This window comes from Macaca mulatta, chromosome 13, assembly GCF_049350105.2.
Source record: "Macaca mulatta isolate MMU2019108-1 chromosome 13, T2T-MMU8v2.0, whole genome shotgun sequence".
In the NCBI taxonomy this organism is placed as follows: Eukaryota; Metazoa; Chordata; class Mammalia; order Primates; family Cercopithecidae; genus Macaca; species Macaca mulatta.
In genome coordinates this window covers 50,560,519-50,579,911 of record NC_133418.1, presented here as the reverse complement: position 1 = coordinate 50,579,911, position 19,393 = coordinate 50,560,519, and the positions used below count along the sequence as shown (strand labels likewise).

At 47.1% G+C, this 19,393-nt stretch overlaps 2 protein-coding genes across 20 annotated transcripts in view; both read right to left on the bottom strand.

Moving 5' to 3' along the window:
- Window positions 1-19,393, bottom strand: part of SLC4A5 (solute carrier family 4 member 5) — a 144,108-nt gene that overhangs the window by 15,866 nt on the left and 108,849 nt on the right. For 13 of the 15 annotated variants that reach the window (XR_013402681.1, XR_013402680.1, XM_077959216.1 and 10 more), the window contains 7 exons: window positions 17,631-17,805; window positions 15,636-15,769; window positions 14,322-14,593; window positions 8,971-9,029; window positions 6,120-6,320; window positions 2,170-2,283; window positions 474-635 (listed from right to left, as the gene is read on the bottom strand). Coding sequence is in view for 13 of the 15 variants with exons in the window: in XM_077959216.1 (XP_077815342.1) it covers window positions 474-635; window positions 2,170-2,283; window positions 6,120-6,320; window positions 8,971-9,029; window positions 14,322-14,593; window positions 15,636-15,769; window positions 17,631-17,805 (1,117 nt within the window). In the remaining 2 variants the exon portion in view is untranslated. The remainder of the gene's footprint in view (window positions 1-473; window positions 636-2,169; window positions 2,284-6,119; window positions 6,321-8,970; window positions 9,030-14,321; window positions 14,594-15,635; window positions 15,770-17,630; window positions 17,806-19,393) is intronic. The other 2 variants (XM_077959227.1, XM_077959222.1) reach the window with 2 other exon arrangements.
- BOLA3 (bolA family member 3) overlaps window positions 1-19,393 on the bottom strand; it is a 190,764-nt gene that overhangs the window by 103,128 nt on the left and 68,243 nt on the right. Inside the window, exon 1 of one of the 5 annotated variants that reach the window (XM_077958496.1) lies at window positions 7,897-7,900. The exons of 3 other annotated variants lie outside the window; for them this stretch is intronic. The gene's annotated coding sequence lies outside the window, so the exon portion shown is untranslated. Of the gene's footprint in view, window positions 1-1,699; window positions 1,704-7,896; window positions 7,901-19,393 lie in introns of those variants that run through there. One more of the 5 variants, XM_077958501.1, reaches the window with a different exon arrangement.

Genomic DNA, 19,393 nt, shown 5'->3' with positions numbered 1-19,393 from the left:
GGTCTCTACAGTTCCTGAGGGGCCCCAGCTGGGACAGGCCACACCTAGAGTGGTCCAGACCGGGATGGGGGAGGGGGTGACCCGAGTCTTCTCAGGCTCACAGGCTGGACGGGGAGTTGCAGAGACCAGGAAGGCCAAGGAAGTTCCTCTGCCTCAGTGTTCTAGGCTGAGCCCCCATCAGGATCTGCTGATTCTCATAAGAACTTGATGCCACTTTGGGAAAGACAGAGAGCCTGTGCCCAGTGGCCCAACCTAGTTTGGTCCTGGTCCTCAGAAAGTCACTCCAGCCCTGGTGGCCTTACCCACACCTGGAGGTCACTTTTCCCCCTCAACACACCAAGTGGGAACTCCAGTCTTCTGTCCTCATATTTTCCTGGCCCAAAGTACTGAAAGAAGCATCATGTCCTCCCTTCGCTCCTTCTGACTTTGTGGGAAGAAAGAGGTTATGCCTCTGCTCCTAGTACCGGCCTTACCTTCAGTTTGTTCTCCTTCCGGTTGACAATGACGGCAGTGATCTGCTGGTCCATGAAGATCAGGATGGTCACCAGCAGGGCGGGCAGGATGCTTGCTGGGTACACCCACCACGGGTTCTTCCCAAAGGGGGCCACGAACCAGCCTCGGTCAGGCCGTGTGGGCTGAATGGGAGCAAACAGAGAGGGGCCCTTTCCTCTCTCTCTTGTCCCAGGGCACTTGCTGCCTGGCCTGCTGTCCCACCTCCTCAACTTTCCCTGACTTTGGGTACTTTTCAAGTGCAATCTTTTCCCTTAAACACCTTAGGTACCTGCAACTTTAGACTAAATTCAGACATGGGAAGGAGCATGCACTCAAACAGTGTCTGTAAAACTAAGGAGGTAATTTGCTGCAACAGCCCTGGGGTTGGTCAGGAAACATGGAGGTGAAGGTCAAAGGGCAGCCAGGAGAGAGAGCACAGTCACCCACTGCAAATAACAAACAGCAGGAATGAGGCCCAACAGAAAAGAATAAAGAAATGGGTGGGCCCAGGGCCAGCTGCTTCTGCCTCTCCTGAGTCACCTGTCTGGGAGCATTAAAGAATTGTCTGTAAAACGCTGAACATCAGTTCAGTCCTGCATGTTAAGAATGAGGAGAATATATAAAAAGACTTTGTCTCAAAAAACAAACAAACAACAACAACAAAAAAACCTTAAAGACAGGGAGGGTAAGTTCTAGAATCTGGACTCCCTACTCTGGTGAGATGGTTGGTGCTCTTTTTTTTCCCTTCTTTCTTCTTTTCGTTTTTGAGATGGAGTCTTGCTCTGTCACCCAGGCTGCAGTGCAGTAGTGCGATCTCGGCTCACTGCAAGCTCCACCTCCCAGATTCACGCCATTCTCCTGCCTCAGCCTCCCCAGTAGGTGGGACTACAGGCGCCCGCCACCACGCCTGGCTAATTTTTTTGTATCTTTAGTAGAGATGGGGTTTCACCGTGTTGGCCAGGATGGTCTTGATCTCCTGACCTCGTGATCTGCCCACCTCAGCCTCCCAAAGTGCTGGGATTATAGGCGTGAGCCACTGCACCTGGCCGGTTGGTGCTCTTATGAGGGAGTAGGGCTGAGTTTAGCTACAAGCATATGTCACCAATTCTAGACTAGTGGGTAATTTCTAAGCAGTGGTTCTCAAACTTGAGCATACTCCAAGTCACCTGAAGGGCTTGTTAAAATGCAGATTGCTGGTCCCACCCCCCCCCCCCAGCTTTTCTGATTCCACAGGTGGGGCTGAGAAATTGCATTTCTAACGAGTTCCCCATGACTGTGATGCTGTGATATTGGTCTGAGGACCACATTTTGAGAATCACTGTTCTAAGGGACCAGTTTCAATAGATCCTATTTGGCCCAGCTTATAGATTGCCAGAGGTTAGGGAACTGGAGACCCTCAAACAGGAATCAAGAGGCTTCTGCTGGATTGGAGGGTGAATTTCAGTGCCTTCCTCACCTCAAGACTACAGATCAGGATTTCCCGGTGAATATGTTACCCCTCCCCGCCCTACCTCAAAGGACCAGCTCCTGGGAGCCAGTGTTCAGGAAAGGTGGCACACAGAGAACTAAAATGGTCTCTTGACTGAGAGGAGAAAAGTTTGATCAGCACAGAGGGGAAAGAATCTACAGCTGGTAGGCAGGCAGACTGGATGCCCAGAGTGGGGGCAAGGGGCAAACCTTGATGACACTGGGCACATGCAGCTTGGGGGTTTCCAGGCCAAAACAGGCATCGATTCCACAGAACATCAGGATGGAGAAAACAATGGAAAAGTCAGCCACCAGGGCCCGGACCTGCAGACAGGAGATGAGCAAGTGAAAGAAGTGAGTAAAGCACCCACCCAGCTCCAGGCAGCCCCAGTCCCCAAGCAGCAAAGAGGTGAACTGTTAAGTCTGGGCTCTGAAGGCACCAGAACTAGGCTCAAATCCGGGCTCTGCTCCTCGCTAACTGTGTGAGCTTGGGGAAGCGTGTCATCTCTCCAAGCCTCAATTTCCTTCTCTGTAAGATGGAGATGATGGTAGTATCTCCCTCAAAGGTGTAACTGAACTGTGACACATTTCGAGTGCTTGGCATATGGTGATCAATGTGGGAGCTGTTATGATCCATGTGGCCATGGCAGCCGCTGCTGAAGATGTGTTCTGGTATGACAGTCTGAATTGGGGCACCCAGCAGGTATGATGAGGGCAAGGGCTGAACTCTGAAGCAAACCTTAGTTCCTACAAATCTGTGACAGGTTGTTGTACCCCACCTGGGCTGGGAGGGAGGCTCCTCAATTCCACTGGGGACCATTGACTACTCTCAGACCTTTTGTCCACCAGGAGCCTCTTGTTCCTCTGTTTCTCAGGAGGCCCTTCCTACGCCAGGTTCTTAACTTGGAGGCCCTTCCCAGACCAAGTCCTGAACCTGACCTTCCTGCCCATTCTGAATCAATGTCCTCTGACTCCCCCTCCAAACCAACTTATGTCCAGAAGTCTCAGGACAGAAGGTCCCCCAACGTCTACCCTGTGGCCTTTTTATATATCTTTTCAGAGAAGGCAATTTGAAGGGCAGGGGCAGGTGACAGTACATTGACTTCATTCCCTGCATCCCCCTTTTCTCTTTAAATTTGTTATTAACATAATATATATAATTGGTTAAAAACTCACATAGTGGAGAAGACTTATAGGGAAAAGCAAAGTCTCCCACCTCCCCTTTTCTCAATCCAGCCCCACCTTCTAGATCCATCTACTATGTCTGCTTGATTTTACTTGTTCTGGAGGTTCCCTCCATGTCATTAACTAATATGCATATACTTTAATATTTTCATTTACTAACTTAAGGGATTATCTATTGATAAGAATTTCCCTTTACTTACACTATGCCTCCTGTCCTTTCCTTATTCCTAATCTTTGATAATTTTAAGCTCCTATGGGTTTCCTTTATACTTTCAAGTTACATAATCAAACCTCTCTTTACATTAGCTTTGGCTAATATCTCTCATTCTCCATCTTGCAAGGTGAGGACCACTGCCTCTGTCCTCCTACCACCTCTCTCCTCCTCCTCCCCTTCCTTCCTGTGACAACTCCACTTTGATCTTTCCATTGTCGAAGCTGAGAACACTCATGTCTTGTTCTGTAAACACATGGTTTGTGTGTTTTATCTGTAAGTCAATTCCAAAAGTTGAAAATTAGTAACAGCTTTATATTATCATGATCATATAAATATTAGTCACAGTAGAACCAAGCAGTGTGCTAGGTTTATACTTCCTTTTCTATAATATTTCTAGCATAGACGTCAAAACCATATGAATGGTTATTAAGTTAAACCACATGAATTTGCCTTTTTTTGTAGGTCGAAACAGTCAAATATGGGCAACTTCACATGGTCCAACCTAATCAGAGAGTGTCAGTTGCTCTCCAAATTGGATGTATCTGTTTACACTCCCACCTACTGCTTTCTATCTCCAACATCTGGTGTCCCAACACCTTCATCTGTCTACCAATCTGATGAGTATGAAATGGTGTGGCCTCATTCCTCTCCGCAACCCAAAATTCCAGGAGGCAATTGAGCAATTTTTAAGTAATGTGAGGGAAAAAATGTTGGTGGCGCAAGAACTCCATGCCACACGAATTACTTTTCATCCTACAGGCAACAGATAGATATTCTCAGATACAGTGACTGCTTGAGAATTTTTACATAAAAGGAGATAGGGATATGCTCTGGGCTGGAAGTGGGCAGGAAGGAAGAGAACTCGTCTTAAGGATGCACTCGTGTTGTAAGCGAACTATTTTTTACTCAGTTTACATACTGCAAAGCTTCCTAAAGCACCTTTTATTCAGTCTTTAGAAAATTTGGGAAAAATTCAACTATTTATATCAAAGATTTTATCATTATGATTAGTAGTAGTAGCAGTAGCAGCTGTAATACTTAGTTAAGATGGCTTTAGGAGAGTGCTAATGGAGTTTATGGTGGGAAAGAGTTGCTAAAATTCTTCTGAGTACCCCCCACCCCACAGCACAGTCACTGTTTACATATTCAAGTGCTGTTTTAATAAATGTTTTATTCCAGCCACAAACTGGTAGAAAATAAAATTTAAAACAGCAGTTAGGGCCAGGTGCAGTGGCTCACAGCTGTAATCCCAGCACTTTGGGAGGCTGAGGTTGGGGGATCACCTGAGGTAAGGAGTTCAAGACCAGCCTGGCCAATATGGTGAAACCCCATCTCAACTAAAATTACAAAAATTAGCCGGGCGTGACGGCAGGCGCCTATAGTCCCAGCTATTTGGGAGCCTGAGGCAGGAAAATCACTTGAACCTGGGAGGTGAAGGTTGCAGTGAGCCAAGATCATGCCACTTCACTCCAGCCTGGGTGACAGAGTGAGACTGTGTCTCAAAATAATAATAATTATGATTATATGATTATAATTATTATTTTTATCATAAAATAAAAAATAAAATAGCAGTTAGCATTTATGACAGTATAAAAAAATCAAGTATCTAGAAATAAATCTAACAAAAAATGTTCAAGACTTCAAGATCAAAATTTATAAAACATTATGGAGAGAAAGAAGACCAAAATAAATGAAGTATACCGTATTCATAAATCAGAAAACTCAAAGTTTGAAAGACATCAATTCTTCCCAAACAGAGTCAAAGATAATCCTATCAAATTCGAACAAGTTTTCATTTTGGTGAAATTTAAGATGATTCTAAAATTCATGTGGAAATGCAAAGGGCCAAGAAAATATTATATAAAAAGGACAAAGAGAGAGAGAGTTTGGGAGACAAAGATATAAAGACTTATAAGCTACAGAAATTAAGACTGTCATACTGATATATAAATAAACTAATGAAACAAAATAAGCAACCCAGAAACAGACCCTGTCATATAGGAACATTTGATATATGGCAAAGGAAGTATTGCAAAGCAATGGAGAAGGAATAGTCTTTAAAAAATAGTGGAACAATTGACCGTATAAAATCACAAAGAAACACTATCTCACAGTACACATCAAAATCAATTCTGATGGACTGTAGATCTAACATGAAAGGAAAAACAATAAAGCTTTTAGAAGGTAACATACAAGAATATCTGCTGTCCAATATTTGCCTTGAGGAAAGTTTGAATATTCAATTACAATAAAACTAATAATTTCTGTTAATCAAAAGATACCATTAAGGATGTAAAAAGAAAAAAACGGTCACAGAGTGGGAGATTTCACAACACATATAATCACAAAAACATTTCTACCCAGAATATATAAAAAACTCTTGCAAATCAGAAAGGCAGACAACCCAAAATGTGCAAGGGATTTCAACAGACACTTCCAAACAGAAAGTCAACTGGCCACATAGCCAATAAACACAGGAATAGCTGTGCTTTCAACTTCATTAGTCATCAGGGAAACGAAACATTTTTAAAACACAATGAGATAATACTATAGACAAAGACTAAAGATAAAAGCCTGACGATACCAAGTGTTGTCAAGGGGACCGGCCAACAAGGGAACACAGTTCTCTCTGACTTAACTTGAAAAACCCCAGTGGTCCAGTGCTCATGTGGAGTCCATCCATGGGTGGACCAGAACCCTCTCTTGGGGACTCAGCAGCAGTCTGACTGCAGGTCCCCTCCTAACTGCAGGGTGAGCTTACCTTGGTAGGAAAATAGCGGCTGAATTTGAACTTCTTCAGGGTCAGGGTCATGGAATATGTCCCAAAGAAAAGGATGAAGGACATGAGCGCCAGGTCTGGGATAAACTTGCAGGAATTCCCAAGCAGGCGCCCGCCATAGCTCAGACACTCCTTCTTGCTCAGCAGGGACCAGTCCAACGCTGTGAGGTTAAGGGGGTTGTACTTGGAGACCAAGCACAGGAGACAATGGGTCAGCATCTTCCTGATGAGTCAGCTGTGTCCTTCCCACTGCAGTCCCCAGGCAGCCAGCAAACCTTCCCACACCCTCTGAGGGATCCCAGCCCTTCCGGCCATGATGGTGTCCTCAGCAACACAGTGATGTTCCTGGGGACGGGCTGGTTCACGGAATGACAAGCTCCCTGGGAAGATTAGGAGCTCACATGTGTTTCTTCCCTGTGTTCTAGGATGCACTGCTGTGCTAGTAAGGAGGAAAAGTGCAGAGAGAGGATGCCTTCTCCCTCAGCAGGCCTGGCTCCCATCAACCAACCACAGGTCCTGTGGACGCTTCCTTCCTGGAGTGTCTCATCTTTATTCTCTCCCCTCCATCCCCTCTGTCACATCCTTTCACATAGGGGGGATCACATCCCTTGTCAGTCCCCTCTTGGGTCATTTCAGCCATTCCCCACCTTGGTGTCTCAGATGCCTAAAATCCAGGCCGTACACAACAGTGAATTTTTATATATAAATTATTTTTATATATAAATTATATAATCTATAATTATACATATTAATTATATAATATATAATTATACAATTTTAATATAAATTATATGTTATATATAATATAAATCATATTATATATATAAAAGTAAATCACCAAAGCAACTTAAAATGTCCCCTCCAGGGTGGCATTCCTCTGCTGCCCTCACTGGTCTGGCCCCACATCTCTTTCCCAGCTTGTCTCTTGTGGTTGCCTGTCCAAGCCCCACCTTCACCCCGTCTTAGCTGGCCTAGCCCACCCACTAGCCTCTGCACGGGTTTTGTGCTTTTCCTCTCTTGCCCTTCTGTTTATGCTGTTCCTTCTGTCTGGAATGTGCTTTTCTCTGCTGAGTCAACTTTTTCCCAACCTTGAAGACCAGATCGCATTCTACTTCCTCTTTGAGGCTTTCCTTGGCCTCTCCAGCAGCCTCCTTTCCTGCCTTCAAGACTGAAGTACACATTTGGCCTATATTTAATGCATGGTGTATTCTGCTTATACTGTCCCACAACTTTTCAAGTTCTTCTCCACAAATATATTAAAAACAAAATTGAGGACAGGGACCACGTTGGTTTCTCAGATGTCTTTTTTAGCCTTCAGTGTACATGGCCCCTTGCATATAATAGGGACTCAGAAATAGGCACTGACTGATTCTGTTCTTTCTCTCTCAAAATTGATAGTTAGCCAGCCTGGGCAACGTAGTGAGACCCTGTCTCTACAAAAAATTTAAAAATTAGCCAGGCATGGCGGCTGATGTCTGTAGTCCCAGCTACTCAGGAGGCTGAGGCAGGAAGATCACTTGAGCTCAGGAATTTGAAGCTGCAGTGATGATATGATCACACCACTACATTCCAGCCTGGGCCACAGAGCAAGACCCCATCTCAAAAAAAAAAAAAACAAAAAAAAACAAAAACAAAACCCTGATCTTTGAAAAATATTAAATTAAATTGCCAACTGGGATGTGCGTAGGCAGAGCAGTCAATTGCCTAGGCAGGAATAACTGAAGAAGCAACCTTGGAGACAGTAAAAGCTCACAAACGTCCCCCAAGTCCTACCAGGTGCTACATTCATCCGGAATTGAACTTCTATCGTTAAGCCACTTAGGCTGGGATGCTGGTTCCTAAAGACCACCGTCATTACTGGGAAAGGCAGACCACACCTTAGGCCCCAGAGACTAAGGTGTGCAAAGAACACGTTAGGTTCATTGAGGAAGAAACACTAATAAACTTTCTGGGGCTGGAGAGTGGCACTGTTGGAAATTGGGGGTCCTAGGCAGAAAGAGAAGGAAGAAGGCAAAAAGATGAATGGGAGGCTTTGCTTACAGCTTTGTGCGGCCCTATTTACCATCCCTCACCTCTACCTTCCCTTCCTCTGTGTGTGTGTCATATTATTATTATTATTATTATTATTTTTGAGACAGGGTCTTGCTCTGTCACCCAGGCTGGAGTGTAGTGGTGCGATCTTGGCTCACCACACCTCTGCCTCCTGGGTTCAAACAATTCTTGTGCCTCAGCCTCTCGAGTAGCTGGGATTACAGGCGTGTACCACTACACCTGGCTTGTATCATATTATTAGTACACATGGGGCTGGGTGCGGTGGCTCACTTCTGTAATCCCAGCACTTTGGGAGGCCGAGGCAGGCAGATCAGTTGAGGTCAGGAGTTCGAAACCAGCCTGGCCAACATGGTGAAACCCCGTCTATACTAAAAATACAAAAAATTAGCTGGGTGTGGTGGTGCGTGCCTGTAATCCCAGCTACTCAGGAGGCTGTGGCAGGAGAATTACTTGAACCCAGGGAGGTGGAGGTTGTGGTGAGCCAAGATCGCACCACTGCACTCCAGCCTGGGCAACAGAGTAAGACCCTGTCTCAAAAAACAAAAACACACAAAAAACATGGATTTAACAGAATGAGGCATGTTTTTAAGTGGGATGTTTACAGTATATACCTAAGAAAAAAGTTTGCATCTACAAAGCTCTGCAGGTGACCCTGACGTGAGGTTGGAGCTGACCTCTGCAAGTCTGGGTGGCTATAAGTTGGTCTCATTTCCAAATTCTTTTCTCCCTCCTCCTACAAACAAAAGCACTCAAATGTCTGACATGAGAGGAAAGGACTTACCAGAGAAGCGTTGGTGTCTGGTGCCAGTGGGGCTGAAGCATTGAACATGGTTGTATTCACTGTGGATGAGCACATGACACGGGGCAGGGTCAGCAGCTGTGGGGCTGGGAGCCGCATTCCCAACCCCTTCGCATCTCCTTCCAGTTCCTTAGAGCCAAGGCCTGGCTTCCACTGTGAGGGCAGCTCCCTCTCCACCTTCCTCACTTTGCCCCAGTTAGGGAAGGGCTGGTGGGACCGAGCCTGGGACACAGCTCTGACAGACCAGCTGGGCCAGGAGAGCACCCGCCTGATGACGAACAGCTGGTTTTAAAAACTGAAATAAGGAATCTGGGACCAAGACAAAGTGCTAAGACAAACTGGAGGATAACGTGCCTTGTGAATCCCCACTGGCCACTGGGCTTTTAGACTTAAAAATGTTCAAAGAACTTACTCTATGCCATGCACTATGCCAAGCCTTTATATATATTCATTTGTTTAAATCCCAAATCTTCACCAAGTATGCCCACTTTACAGATGAGGTAACTGAGGCCCAGAGAGGTTATATAATTCACCCAAGGTCACACAGTTCATACTTGGAGCCATGACCCCATCCCAGGAAGGCTGGCCCAGAGCCTATAAACTTCCCAGCTCTACACTGTGAACTTCCCTGCCCTGTTCACCTCCACAGATATGTTCCTTCCCTTCCAGCCCTCTTTTTTGCCCAGGCTGGAGTGTAGTGGCATGATATTAGCTCACTGCAACCTCCACCTCCCAGGTTCAAGCGATTCTTGTGCCTCAGCCTCCCGAATAGCTGGGACTACAGACGCATGCCACCACGCCTGGTTAATTTTTTGTATTTTTAGTAGAGATGGGGTTTCACCATGTTGGCCAGGCTGGTCTTGAACTCTTGACCTCAAGTGATCTGCCCATCTCAGCCTCCCAAAGTGCTGGGATTACAGGCATGAGTCACTGCACCCAGCCCATATGTGCTTTTTATTAAAGGTCAGCTAGGCCTGAAAGAACTTGTTGCTTTGATATTATCGTTTCTAATCTGCCAAGTGCAAGTTGAGAAAAGTTAAAGCAAAGTCCAGGTTTTGAAGCAGAATTGGGAACCCAAAGGTGCTGCTCTCAGCGGCTCTCTCTGCATTCCTTGATGGATACTTCCCTACCCTGGCTTCAGTGTCCCTAACCGTATGTGGATCACATGAAGGTCTACAGGGAGAGTTTCAAGGAAACACAGTCATCTGTCTCTCCTTTCCACGTGGACCCTTCTGTTCCCCTGTTCTGCAGTCTGTCCTGCTTCCTTTGCTCCTCATTCGCAGGGCCAGGCTCCCCCGGGATGTGGCGACCCATGGGAAATCGGGCTTTGGAGGCCTGCTGCCTTCTCTCTTCTTCCTGAACTGCAAGGGTAGAGGCAAAGGCCAGGCCCGCCTCACCATCCTCCTCTAGTGAAGGCAGAGGCAAGCAGTCCCTCTGCAGCAGGTCTGCGGAGACAGGGAGCAGGCCTGCCAGCCAGCTTGCCAGCAATATGTCTGAAATGCAGTGTAAGCCCGATGTGGCTCCTGCTGGCTGACACAGGCAGTTAGAAACCCAGAAAGAAGAAGAGGTCTATCTTCGGGCTTCTCCCAATCTCCAACAAGCTGTCCATAGGGCTGATGTGACCACAGAGCCCTGCTATGTTGCTCACTCCCATGCCTGCTGGGGGTCTAAGGAATTTCATTTTGACCCAGGGCAGAATATTCCTAGAAGCTCTACAAACCCAGAGGTTTGTTAGGATTGTTCTGAGGAAGGCTTCATTTATTAGAAATTGGGGTTCTATTGCCTTTCCTCACATCAGTGACCAAAAGAACATGATGCGCAATTAATGATGGCGACAGAGAAGCCAGGCAGGAAGGCTGCCTCAGGGGTCCTCACTCAAATGCTAGAGAACTCCTGGCTGATGCTTGAGCCTGGGGAGTTCAGATGTCTTTTTCACTACCCAATGTCTTCAGACCACCTTTGATGTCTTCTGCTTATGCTTATCAATTCTTTTATATCAAGAACTCTGTAGGGTTTATCTGAAAGCCATTTGAGATGAAGATGAAAGAAATATAACCTGGAAAATTTTAGAAAGGGTCCACGTATCAAACATTTTAAAATTCCAGTGTTTACAAAGTGGTACTCACTTGGGATTGAAAGCAGCCAAATCAGTGTGTGCAGCATTCATAAATAGAATACAAATCAGTTACAATGGAAGCAAAAGCAAACAGAAAGAGAGTGCCCCCAAACAAGCTTTTATGATGAAGAGTGACAAAGAGTGAGAGTATACTATATTAAGACTGGGCCTCGCAGTAAAACTAGGATTATGAGTAGGTGGCCCATGGACTGGGAAAGAAACCTTCCACAGTTCGTCCCCCTCATCCCCGTCTCCTAAATGTGTAGAATTTTCCTTTCCATGTTATCTTAATTAAAACTAACTTGTCCTAGTTCTAGTTCCTTTACTTTCTGTGAAGAAACTGAAAATTTAATCTTACTGGGGTTTAATGGTCAATAATGGCCCATTATTACTGATAGTTCAACAGAGCGATGGTTCTCAAACTTAAGAGTGCATCAGAATCAATTGGAAGACTTAATATACGTCAGGGTGAACCCTACTCCAGAGTTCCTTCCTTCCTTCCTTCCTTCCTTCCTTCCTTCCTTCCTTCCTTCCTTCCTTCCTCCCTCCCTCCCTCCCTCCCTCCCTTCCTTCCCTCCCTCCCTCCCTCCTTCCCTCCCTCTCTCCTTCCCTCCCTCCCTCCCTTCCTTCCTTTTTCTTTCTTTTCTCTTTTCTTTCTCTCTTTCTTTCTTTCTTTCTTTCCTTCCTTCCCTTCCCTTTTTCTTTCTTTCCTCCTCTCCTCACCTCTTCTCTTTTCTTTCTCTTCTGCTGCTTCTCTCTCTCTCTCTGTCTCTCTCTCTCTCTCTTCTTTCTTTCTTAGAAATAGAGACAGGGTCTGGCTATGTTGTCCAGGCTGGTCTCAAACTCCTGGGCTCAAGTGATCCTCCTACCTCAACCTTCTGACTAGCTGGGACTACAGGTGTGCACCACTGTGCCCAGCCAGAGATTCTGATTCAGCAGGTCTGGGGTAGGAGGCTAAGAATTTGTATTTCTAACAAGTTCCCTGATGCTGCTGGTCCAGGGACCACATTTTGAGAACCATGACAATAGCATGACCCCAAAGAATGAGGTGACATCAGGCACCTGGGCAAAGCCAGAGGGGAAGCCATTTGGGAACAGGTGGCTTCATTATATCCCTCATAACGCACCTTATATGCTCCTACGGCCCTTGTTCCTAGAGCACCCCTGGGTTTGTTTTTTCCTGTGGATAGATGATTCTCAGAATGGCCAAAGCAGCCAGGTGTGGTGGCTCACGCCTGTAATCCCAGAAATTTGGGAGGCCGAGGCAGGCAGATCATGAGGTCAAGAGATGGAAGCCATCCTGGCCAAAATGGTGAAACCCTGCCTCAACTAAAAATACAAAAATTAGCTGGGTGTGGTGGCAAACACTTGTAGTCCCAGCTATTTGGGAGGCTGAGGCAGGAGAATCGCCTGAACCCAGGAGGCGGAGGTTGCAGTGAGCCGAGATCACACCACTGCACTCCAGCCTGGGCGACAGAGCCAGACTCTGTCTCAAAACAAAACAAAACAAAACACAGAATTTGAATTTTTTTCTAAAAGAGATCAAGGATGTGTGCTTCTAGAAGCTATGTTTGTGTAAAATTTATGCCAATGCAACACTGAATCTACAGTCTAGAAGATACAAGCACGTAAGAGGGCCCTGATGGGGCTTCCCCACAGAGGCAGGATTTGCTCCAGGGCAGAATGAAAAGGGCCTGCCTGCAGGTAGGATCCCCTCTGGGCAAGCGACATGCCTTGGCTCAGGACAAAGGGTAGCATCACCTGTCATTAGATTTTAGTGGAATAATTCAAAATTAATGGCAGAAAAAGAGAAAGAAAAAAATAAGTCTGGACTTCTTTACAAAATCAGTGCAGTCACAGAGGGAAGGGTTATAATCAAAACTGAACTCCTTGAAGGCAGGACATCTTTATCTTCCACAAGGCCTAAAGTAGGGCACATAATAATTGTGCAGCAAATATTTTCCATTTCAAATATTATGATTGATTTTTTTACCTGTAGGAATGTATTAAGGGGCTGAACAACCTACTATCCACTTAATTCCTTCAACTCAATCGGGTATAGATTTGGAAACCCCACAGGAGTCCCAGGAGACCAGCAGGGCCTGCATTGAGAGCCCTCTTTTACAGCCAGGGAAACTGAGGCTTGGCATGACCTTGGGTGGTCTCTGGACCTCAGTTTGCTCTCTGTGAGTCCAGCCTTGGTGCTTGGAGATGTGTACATAGACTTCCTGCTCCTGCTCTGCAGCACCCTGGGCACTCTGGGCACATCCCACTGAAGGCTCTTAGGGGCATGATCATGACTATGAAGGAGGCTCAGACTCTATGGGAAGCCCTAACTCATAGATGACAGGTGTTTTGGCCAGAAAGTAACTCTACAGGAGTGGCACTGGGTGTTATCAGGTTGACCCCATCTGTACAGGGATCCTTTTTTACAACACCCTTGGCAGATGGACATCCAGAGAGTGTCCAAGTAACTTGCTACCAACCAAGCAGGCCGAGAACTCCCACGGTGGTTAACTCCCACCATTATAGGTTCTTCCCTAAATTCAGCCAGCATCTGGCTCCCTGGAGTTTCTGCTCCCTGTTCCTCATTCGGCTCTACATCCTGTGGCTTCAGAGGGTGAACACGGTTCCTTTGTGACATGACAGTCCTTCTCTCATAACTCATCTCCCTAAGAGGCTGAATAAGCCCCAGTTTTCCAACTGTTCTCAGATGGCATGGTCGGCAGAGCCTCCACTCTGGACATCTTTCCATCTGTGTGGATGTCCATCCCTCAGGTGTGGTCTCACCTTACACGGTATGTGGCCACATGGGCAGCACTGTCTTGGGGAGAGCTCATCGTATCATGACGTGATGGAGCTGGGAGAGACTTCAGGCACCATCAGGTCTATCTCTGGCCTGCAGCAGGAACCCCTGAGTGGCACTCCCGATAGGTGTGGCCTCCACATTACCCCACACTGAGGCAAAGCATGCCTTACTCCTTCCTGGGGTATCCCTGTGCCCTCCTGATGATAATCCTGTGACTCTTATTAGAGCTACTGTCCCCTTGGTTTCCTTCTGAACACTGGGTTCAAGATCCTGTATTTGCTCCCTTGGAACAGTAAGCCCTTGGCTGAATGGCCCCTCCCCAGCAGTGGGATTAGAGAGCTGTGGTGAAGGATCAGGGGGCCGGTGGGGTAGGTGAGGGCCCACGGCATGTCTGGGGTTACCGGTCACCTGTGTCAGGGGCGACGCACTCGCACTTGTAGGTGGTGATAAAGTTCGGCTTGAAGTCCATATTGATAGGGTAGTACTTGAAGGCACCGATCATCTTCTTGATGGCATCATAGATGAAGATGAAGCTGATGAGGGTTGAGAAGCCCTCCTCGGTGAAGCGGGTGATATATTTGATGATAAAGCTGGCATCTGTGGCCACTAGGATAAGGCACTGGACAGCTGAGTGTAGGCCAATCCAGAGGCGGAACTCCATGTAGTCCAGGCCATTGCCTCTGGAAGGCAGAGGGGAGGTGAGGGGCCTCCAGCCCGGGCCTCCTGGTTGTGCTTGACTCCTCAGACCCACCCCTGAGTGGCTTATCTGTCCTCCTGTGGCACAGATGCCCTCCCAGGGATTGTGAAAGACTGGGGACAGGGACAATTCTTGGGTGCAGTTGTCTGATATTTGAGAGCTCATGGGGGTCCAGTGTTCATCTTTATAAGAAATTTTTTTTTTTTTTTTTTGAGATAGTCTCACTCTTTTGACCAGTCTGGAGTGCAATGGCTCAATCTTGGCTCACTGCAACCTCTGCCTCCCGGGTTCAAGTGATTCTTCTGCCTCAGCCTCCTAAGTAGCTGGGATTACAGGCACCCGCCACCACACCCGGCTGATTTCTGTATTTTTAGTAGAGATGGGGTTTTGCCATGTTGGCCAGGCTGGTCTCAAACTCCTGACCTTAGGTGATCCGCCCACCTTGGCCTTCCAAAGTGCTGGGATTGCAGGTATGAACCACCATGCCCAGCCAAAAAAAATTTTTTTAAAGATCTTATGGGGGAGGCAGGAAGGTGCTAAGACATCTCAGTGCCCACAGTTGGTAATAGACACCAGAGTGAGTGAAAAATGGGAATTTTGGAAGAACAGGGCTGGAGCAGCCCTTGGAAATGGTCTAGTCCAAACCCTCATGTTGTAGAGGAGGCAACTGAGCCTAGAGTAGCGATGGGAGCTGCCTGGGTCTGGGTGTAACCTTCTGACCTTCAGTCCAAGACTTCATGCACCATACTGCCTATCAAATCACCATTGCTCACCAACTGAGTGGTGTGAATTTTCTCCTCTTGTCGTGGCTGGCCCCTACTGGCTGTGCCAATATGCACTAAGATGTCTTAAAGGCAGGTAGCTGGCAGGAGTCAGGAGGAGCCACCTGGTAGCCCTTCCCATGGTTAAAGATGGCTTTGGCACCTCCGCACCACCACCTCCCCTTTGGGCCTATTCCTGCTCTGGCCCCAGCATACCACCCCAAGTGCGAGAGCAGGCACTGGGGGCCACCAAGGGACACCTACTTGCTGAAGTCGAAGAGAAGCTTCTCAAAGATGAGGATGGGCCCCGTGCTGCTGAGAATGATGAGAGGCTGTCCCGAGAAGAGGCAGAACAAGGAGCCAGCCATGGCAGTGCCCAGGAAGCTCTCCATCACTCCCTGGGGGCACAAGAAATGTGTGACTCAGCATAGGAAGGAGAAGGGGTCTTTCCACACAGGCTGCAGCCCAGCAATCTCTCCACGGGCCCAGGCCACAGTGTTTATCCTTTGTTCTGGGCCCTTTCCTGCCTAAATCCTGTTCTCCATCTCCTATACCCTCTACAACGTGCCACCATGACCAGTGTCACTCTGTTTAATTCCATCTAGATAGAGGTACCATGTGACTTCCTTTCGGCACCCAGGGCCCACAAAACAGTGGACGTGCTTTTCTCTGTGTCCATTCTACTCCCAGAGGACAGTCCATTTATCCATCTGATTATTCATTCATTCAAACATCTGTTTGGTGCTTTTACAGGTCAGATAATTCATTTATTCAAAATCCACTAACTGTCTGCTATGTACCAGGCATTGTGAAAGGACTGAGGACCCATCACTGAACAAGATAACACCTCTTCATTCTAGTGGGAGACACAGGTAAGTAACCAGGCAATTTCCATATAGCAGGGTTTCTCAACCTCTGCACAACGGACATTTTGGGCTAGATGATTCTTTGTTGTGAGGGGTCTGTCCTGTGTATTTTAGTGTGTTTAGTAGCATCCACAGCCTCTATACATTAGATACCAGTAGCAACTCTCCTCCCGGCTATAACAATGAAAACTGTCTCTAGATATTGTTAAATGTCTCCTGGGGTGAAAATTGTCCCTGGTTGAGAGCCACTGCCAAGAGGTGTGCTAAGCTGGGATAGGTTTAGAGTGCCACAGGAGCACGCAGTAGGGGTAAAGGGGTGGTCAGGAAGGCCTCCCTGGAAGTAGATAAGTGGAAGCTGAGATCCAAAAAATGAGCAGAGAATTGGCCAGGGGAATGGGGTTAAGTGGAGTGACAAGAAACAGTGTCCCAGGAAGAGGGAGTAGTGTCTAAAAGGTCCGGAGCTGAAAAACAGCATGTACTTGAAGAACCAAAAGATGATCAGGATTGATGGAAAACAGAATGTAGAACGGGTGGGGAGGGTAGGAATGCTGAGAAAGAGAATGCTGGGAGGCGAGGTGTGAGAGCCAGGTAGGGCCATGTGGTGAGGGCCACATGGAGCAGCTGGGATTTATGAGTCAAGGATAATGCTTAGTTTCTGGTGTAGACAGCTGAGTGAACCATGGTATCACCTGCTATGCTGGGGAAGGGCAGGGAGCAGCAGGTCAGGAGGGAAGACAAGGGATGCAATGTCAGCTCTGTGAATTGAGGGACCCTGAAGGGCAGTCATGGGGAATCCCAAGGGGCAGCCATGTGGACATGCCCAGAAGGCAGCTGGACAAATGGGTCTTCTCCTTGGTGCACTGAGCTTTCCAATGGCTCTACTTTGAAGGCCTCCACCGGAGAAGACCCTTGCCTAGGAGATTGGCAGGTGTCTCTGCTGAGCTGTTTTCCCCAGGGAGGCCTGAGTTGTTGTCATGGTCACAGCTTACCATCCTTCTAAAAATGTCTTAACTCCAAACTAAGAATTCAAGGTTAGTTTTTAAAAAGTGTGGGGAGAAGGCCACAATTAGCACTCCATTAATTGTGCTGATTAAATTCACTCTAGTATCAGTGGAAAAAGTACCAAATAACACAGCAGACGATTCCCCTTAACGGTTTGGCCTCTTTAAATAATCATTAAATGTGGTCTTTAGTAATGAGATTTAGCTTCAGATCTTTAATATTGTCTTATTATTATCATTATTACTTGAAGGGTAAAGGATTACAAATACTGATGGCCTCAACCTGGCTGGTAGATGAAACCTTGGTTTTGGGATTACAAGATGAAACTTCCTGCTGCCACCAGGTGGTGGCAGATCTTACTTTTACACTCAGGGCCCCAGCTCACACACACCTGATAATTGTCGGTGGCATCCCCGAGAAGCCCACCAAAGGTGATCGCGTTGGTGATACAGCCGAGGTAGATGAATAGGATGGCAGAGATGGACTGAATGTGGAAGCCATCATAGAAGTCACTTGGGAACCAGGGCAACTTTCTCTTGATATCCAGACACAGCCCACCGAAGAACCTGCTCAAGACAGGCCCAGGGGCTGCTTTCTCACCACTAACACCAGTGCAGGGGCAGGGCTATTTACAAGAACCTGCAGACCCCGGGGCGAGGAAAGGAACTTGACTGGGGTGGATGGGGCAAAGATCTTTCCACCAGAACATTTAGGGCCAGGGATGAATTCCTGTAGGACTGAGTTTGTGGTTGGCACCACCCACACTGGGAAGGGTGGACATAGGGGTTTTGGAGAGAGAAAGTCTGATGGGAATATGTCCTGGGGTAGACCCAACATTCCATGGAGAATGGAAGTCCTGGGGTCCACAGATGATGGTCCTCCTCACATCCCTGACCATCTGCAGGGTGCCCGCTCTTGGTGAACACAGGTATGTCTAACCTTCAGTGACAGAGGCATCCCAGATTATAACAGATTCATTAAGAACAGATCCTAAACCTTATAACTGGTTGGTATTTGCTTATTTTTTGATTTTGCTATCTGGAACAGTTGAGTGGGAGATTTTAGGTTTGGAGACATTGTTTACTGGGATTGCTATTCCCATAACCCCTAATGCAGTCCTTAGCATGGAGCAGAGTTTCTCAACCTCATTTCTGCTGATATTTTGGACTGGATACTCCTTTGCTGTAGGGGCTGTCCCATGCACTGCAGGATGTTTAGCAGCTAACTACTACATGCAAGTAGCATCGCCCCTCTCAAGTTGTGCCAAATCCCCTGGGCTCGGGGGTAGGGGGACTAAGGAGGGCCACAGCTGCGTACAATGAGAACCACTGGTATAAAGCCAAGGGCATATAAAACATGACTTCATTCTCAAAGTCATGCTTTATATGTAGATTTGCAAAGCCACATCCTTTCCTAAATCTAGGTCAACCTGAATGACTCCAAGAGCTGGAAAAGAAACCCAGGCCAGGAGAACTTTCTCTTATTTTCTTTAAAAAAAAAAGTTTTTGAATAGGTAAATTAAGTTTTAAAAAAAGGTGCTGTTATTGAATTGTGTTGCCCCAAAAGATACATTAAGGTCCTCACATCTATGAAGATGTAATCCAGTTTAGATTAAGTATTGTGGTGGGCCCTAATCCAATATGACTGGGGTCCTTATACAAAGAGCAAAGTGCTCTGTGAAGACAGACACACAGGAGGCCATGTGGTGGAGAGGCAGAGCCGGGGGTGATGCAGCTGCCAGCCAGGAACACCAAGAACTGCTGGCCACCACCAGAAGCCAGGAGGAGGCCAAGAAGGATTCCACCCAGAGCCTCAGGGAGCATGGTGGTCCTGCCAACACCTGCTGCGGAACTCCTCGCCTCCAGAACTGCAGGAAAGTAACCTTCTGTTGTTTTAAGCCATCTAGTTTGTGGTACTTTGTTACAGCAGACCCAGGAAACAGGCACCAAAGGATGTCTAAGAGAAAAGTTTGGGTTCCTCTCCTCTTGTATGGGTCTCAAATTCCCCTCTCCTGAGGCAACCCTTTTTGGGGATCCGTGATGGGGTTCAAGGGCTCTGGGAGGGAAAGAAGGCAGGGGTGACCTCGAGTGGGCACTACAGACCGTGGTTGGGAAAGGTCCCCAGAGGGCGGCTGAGAAGGAGAGAAGTCTAAAG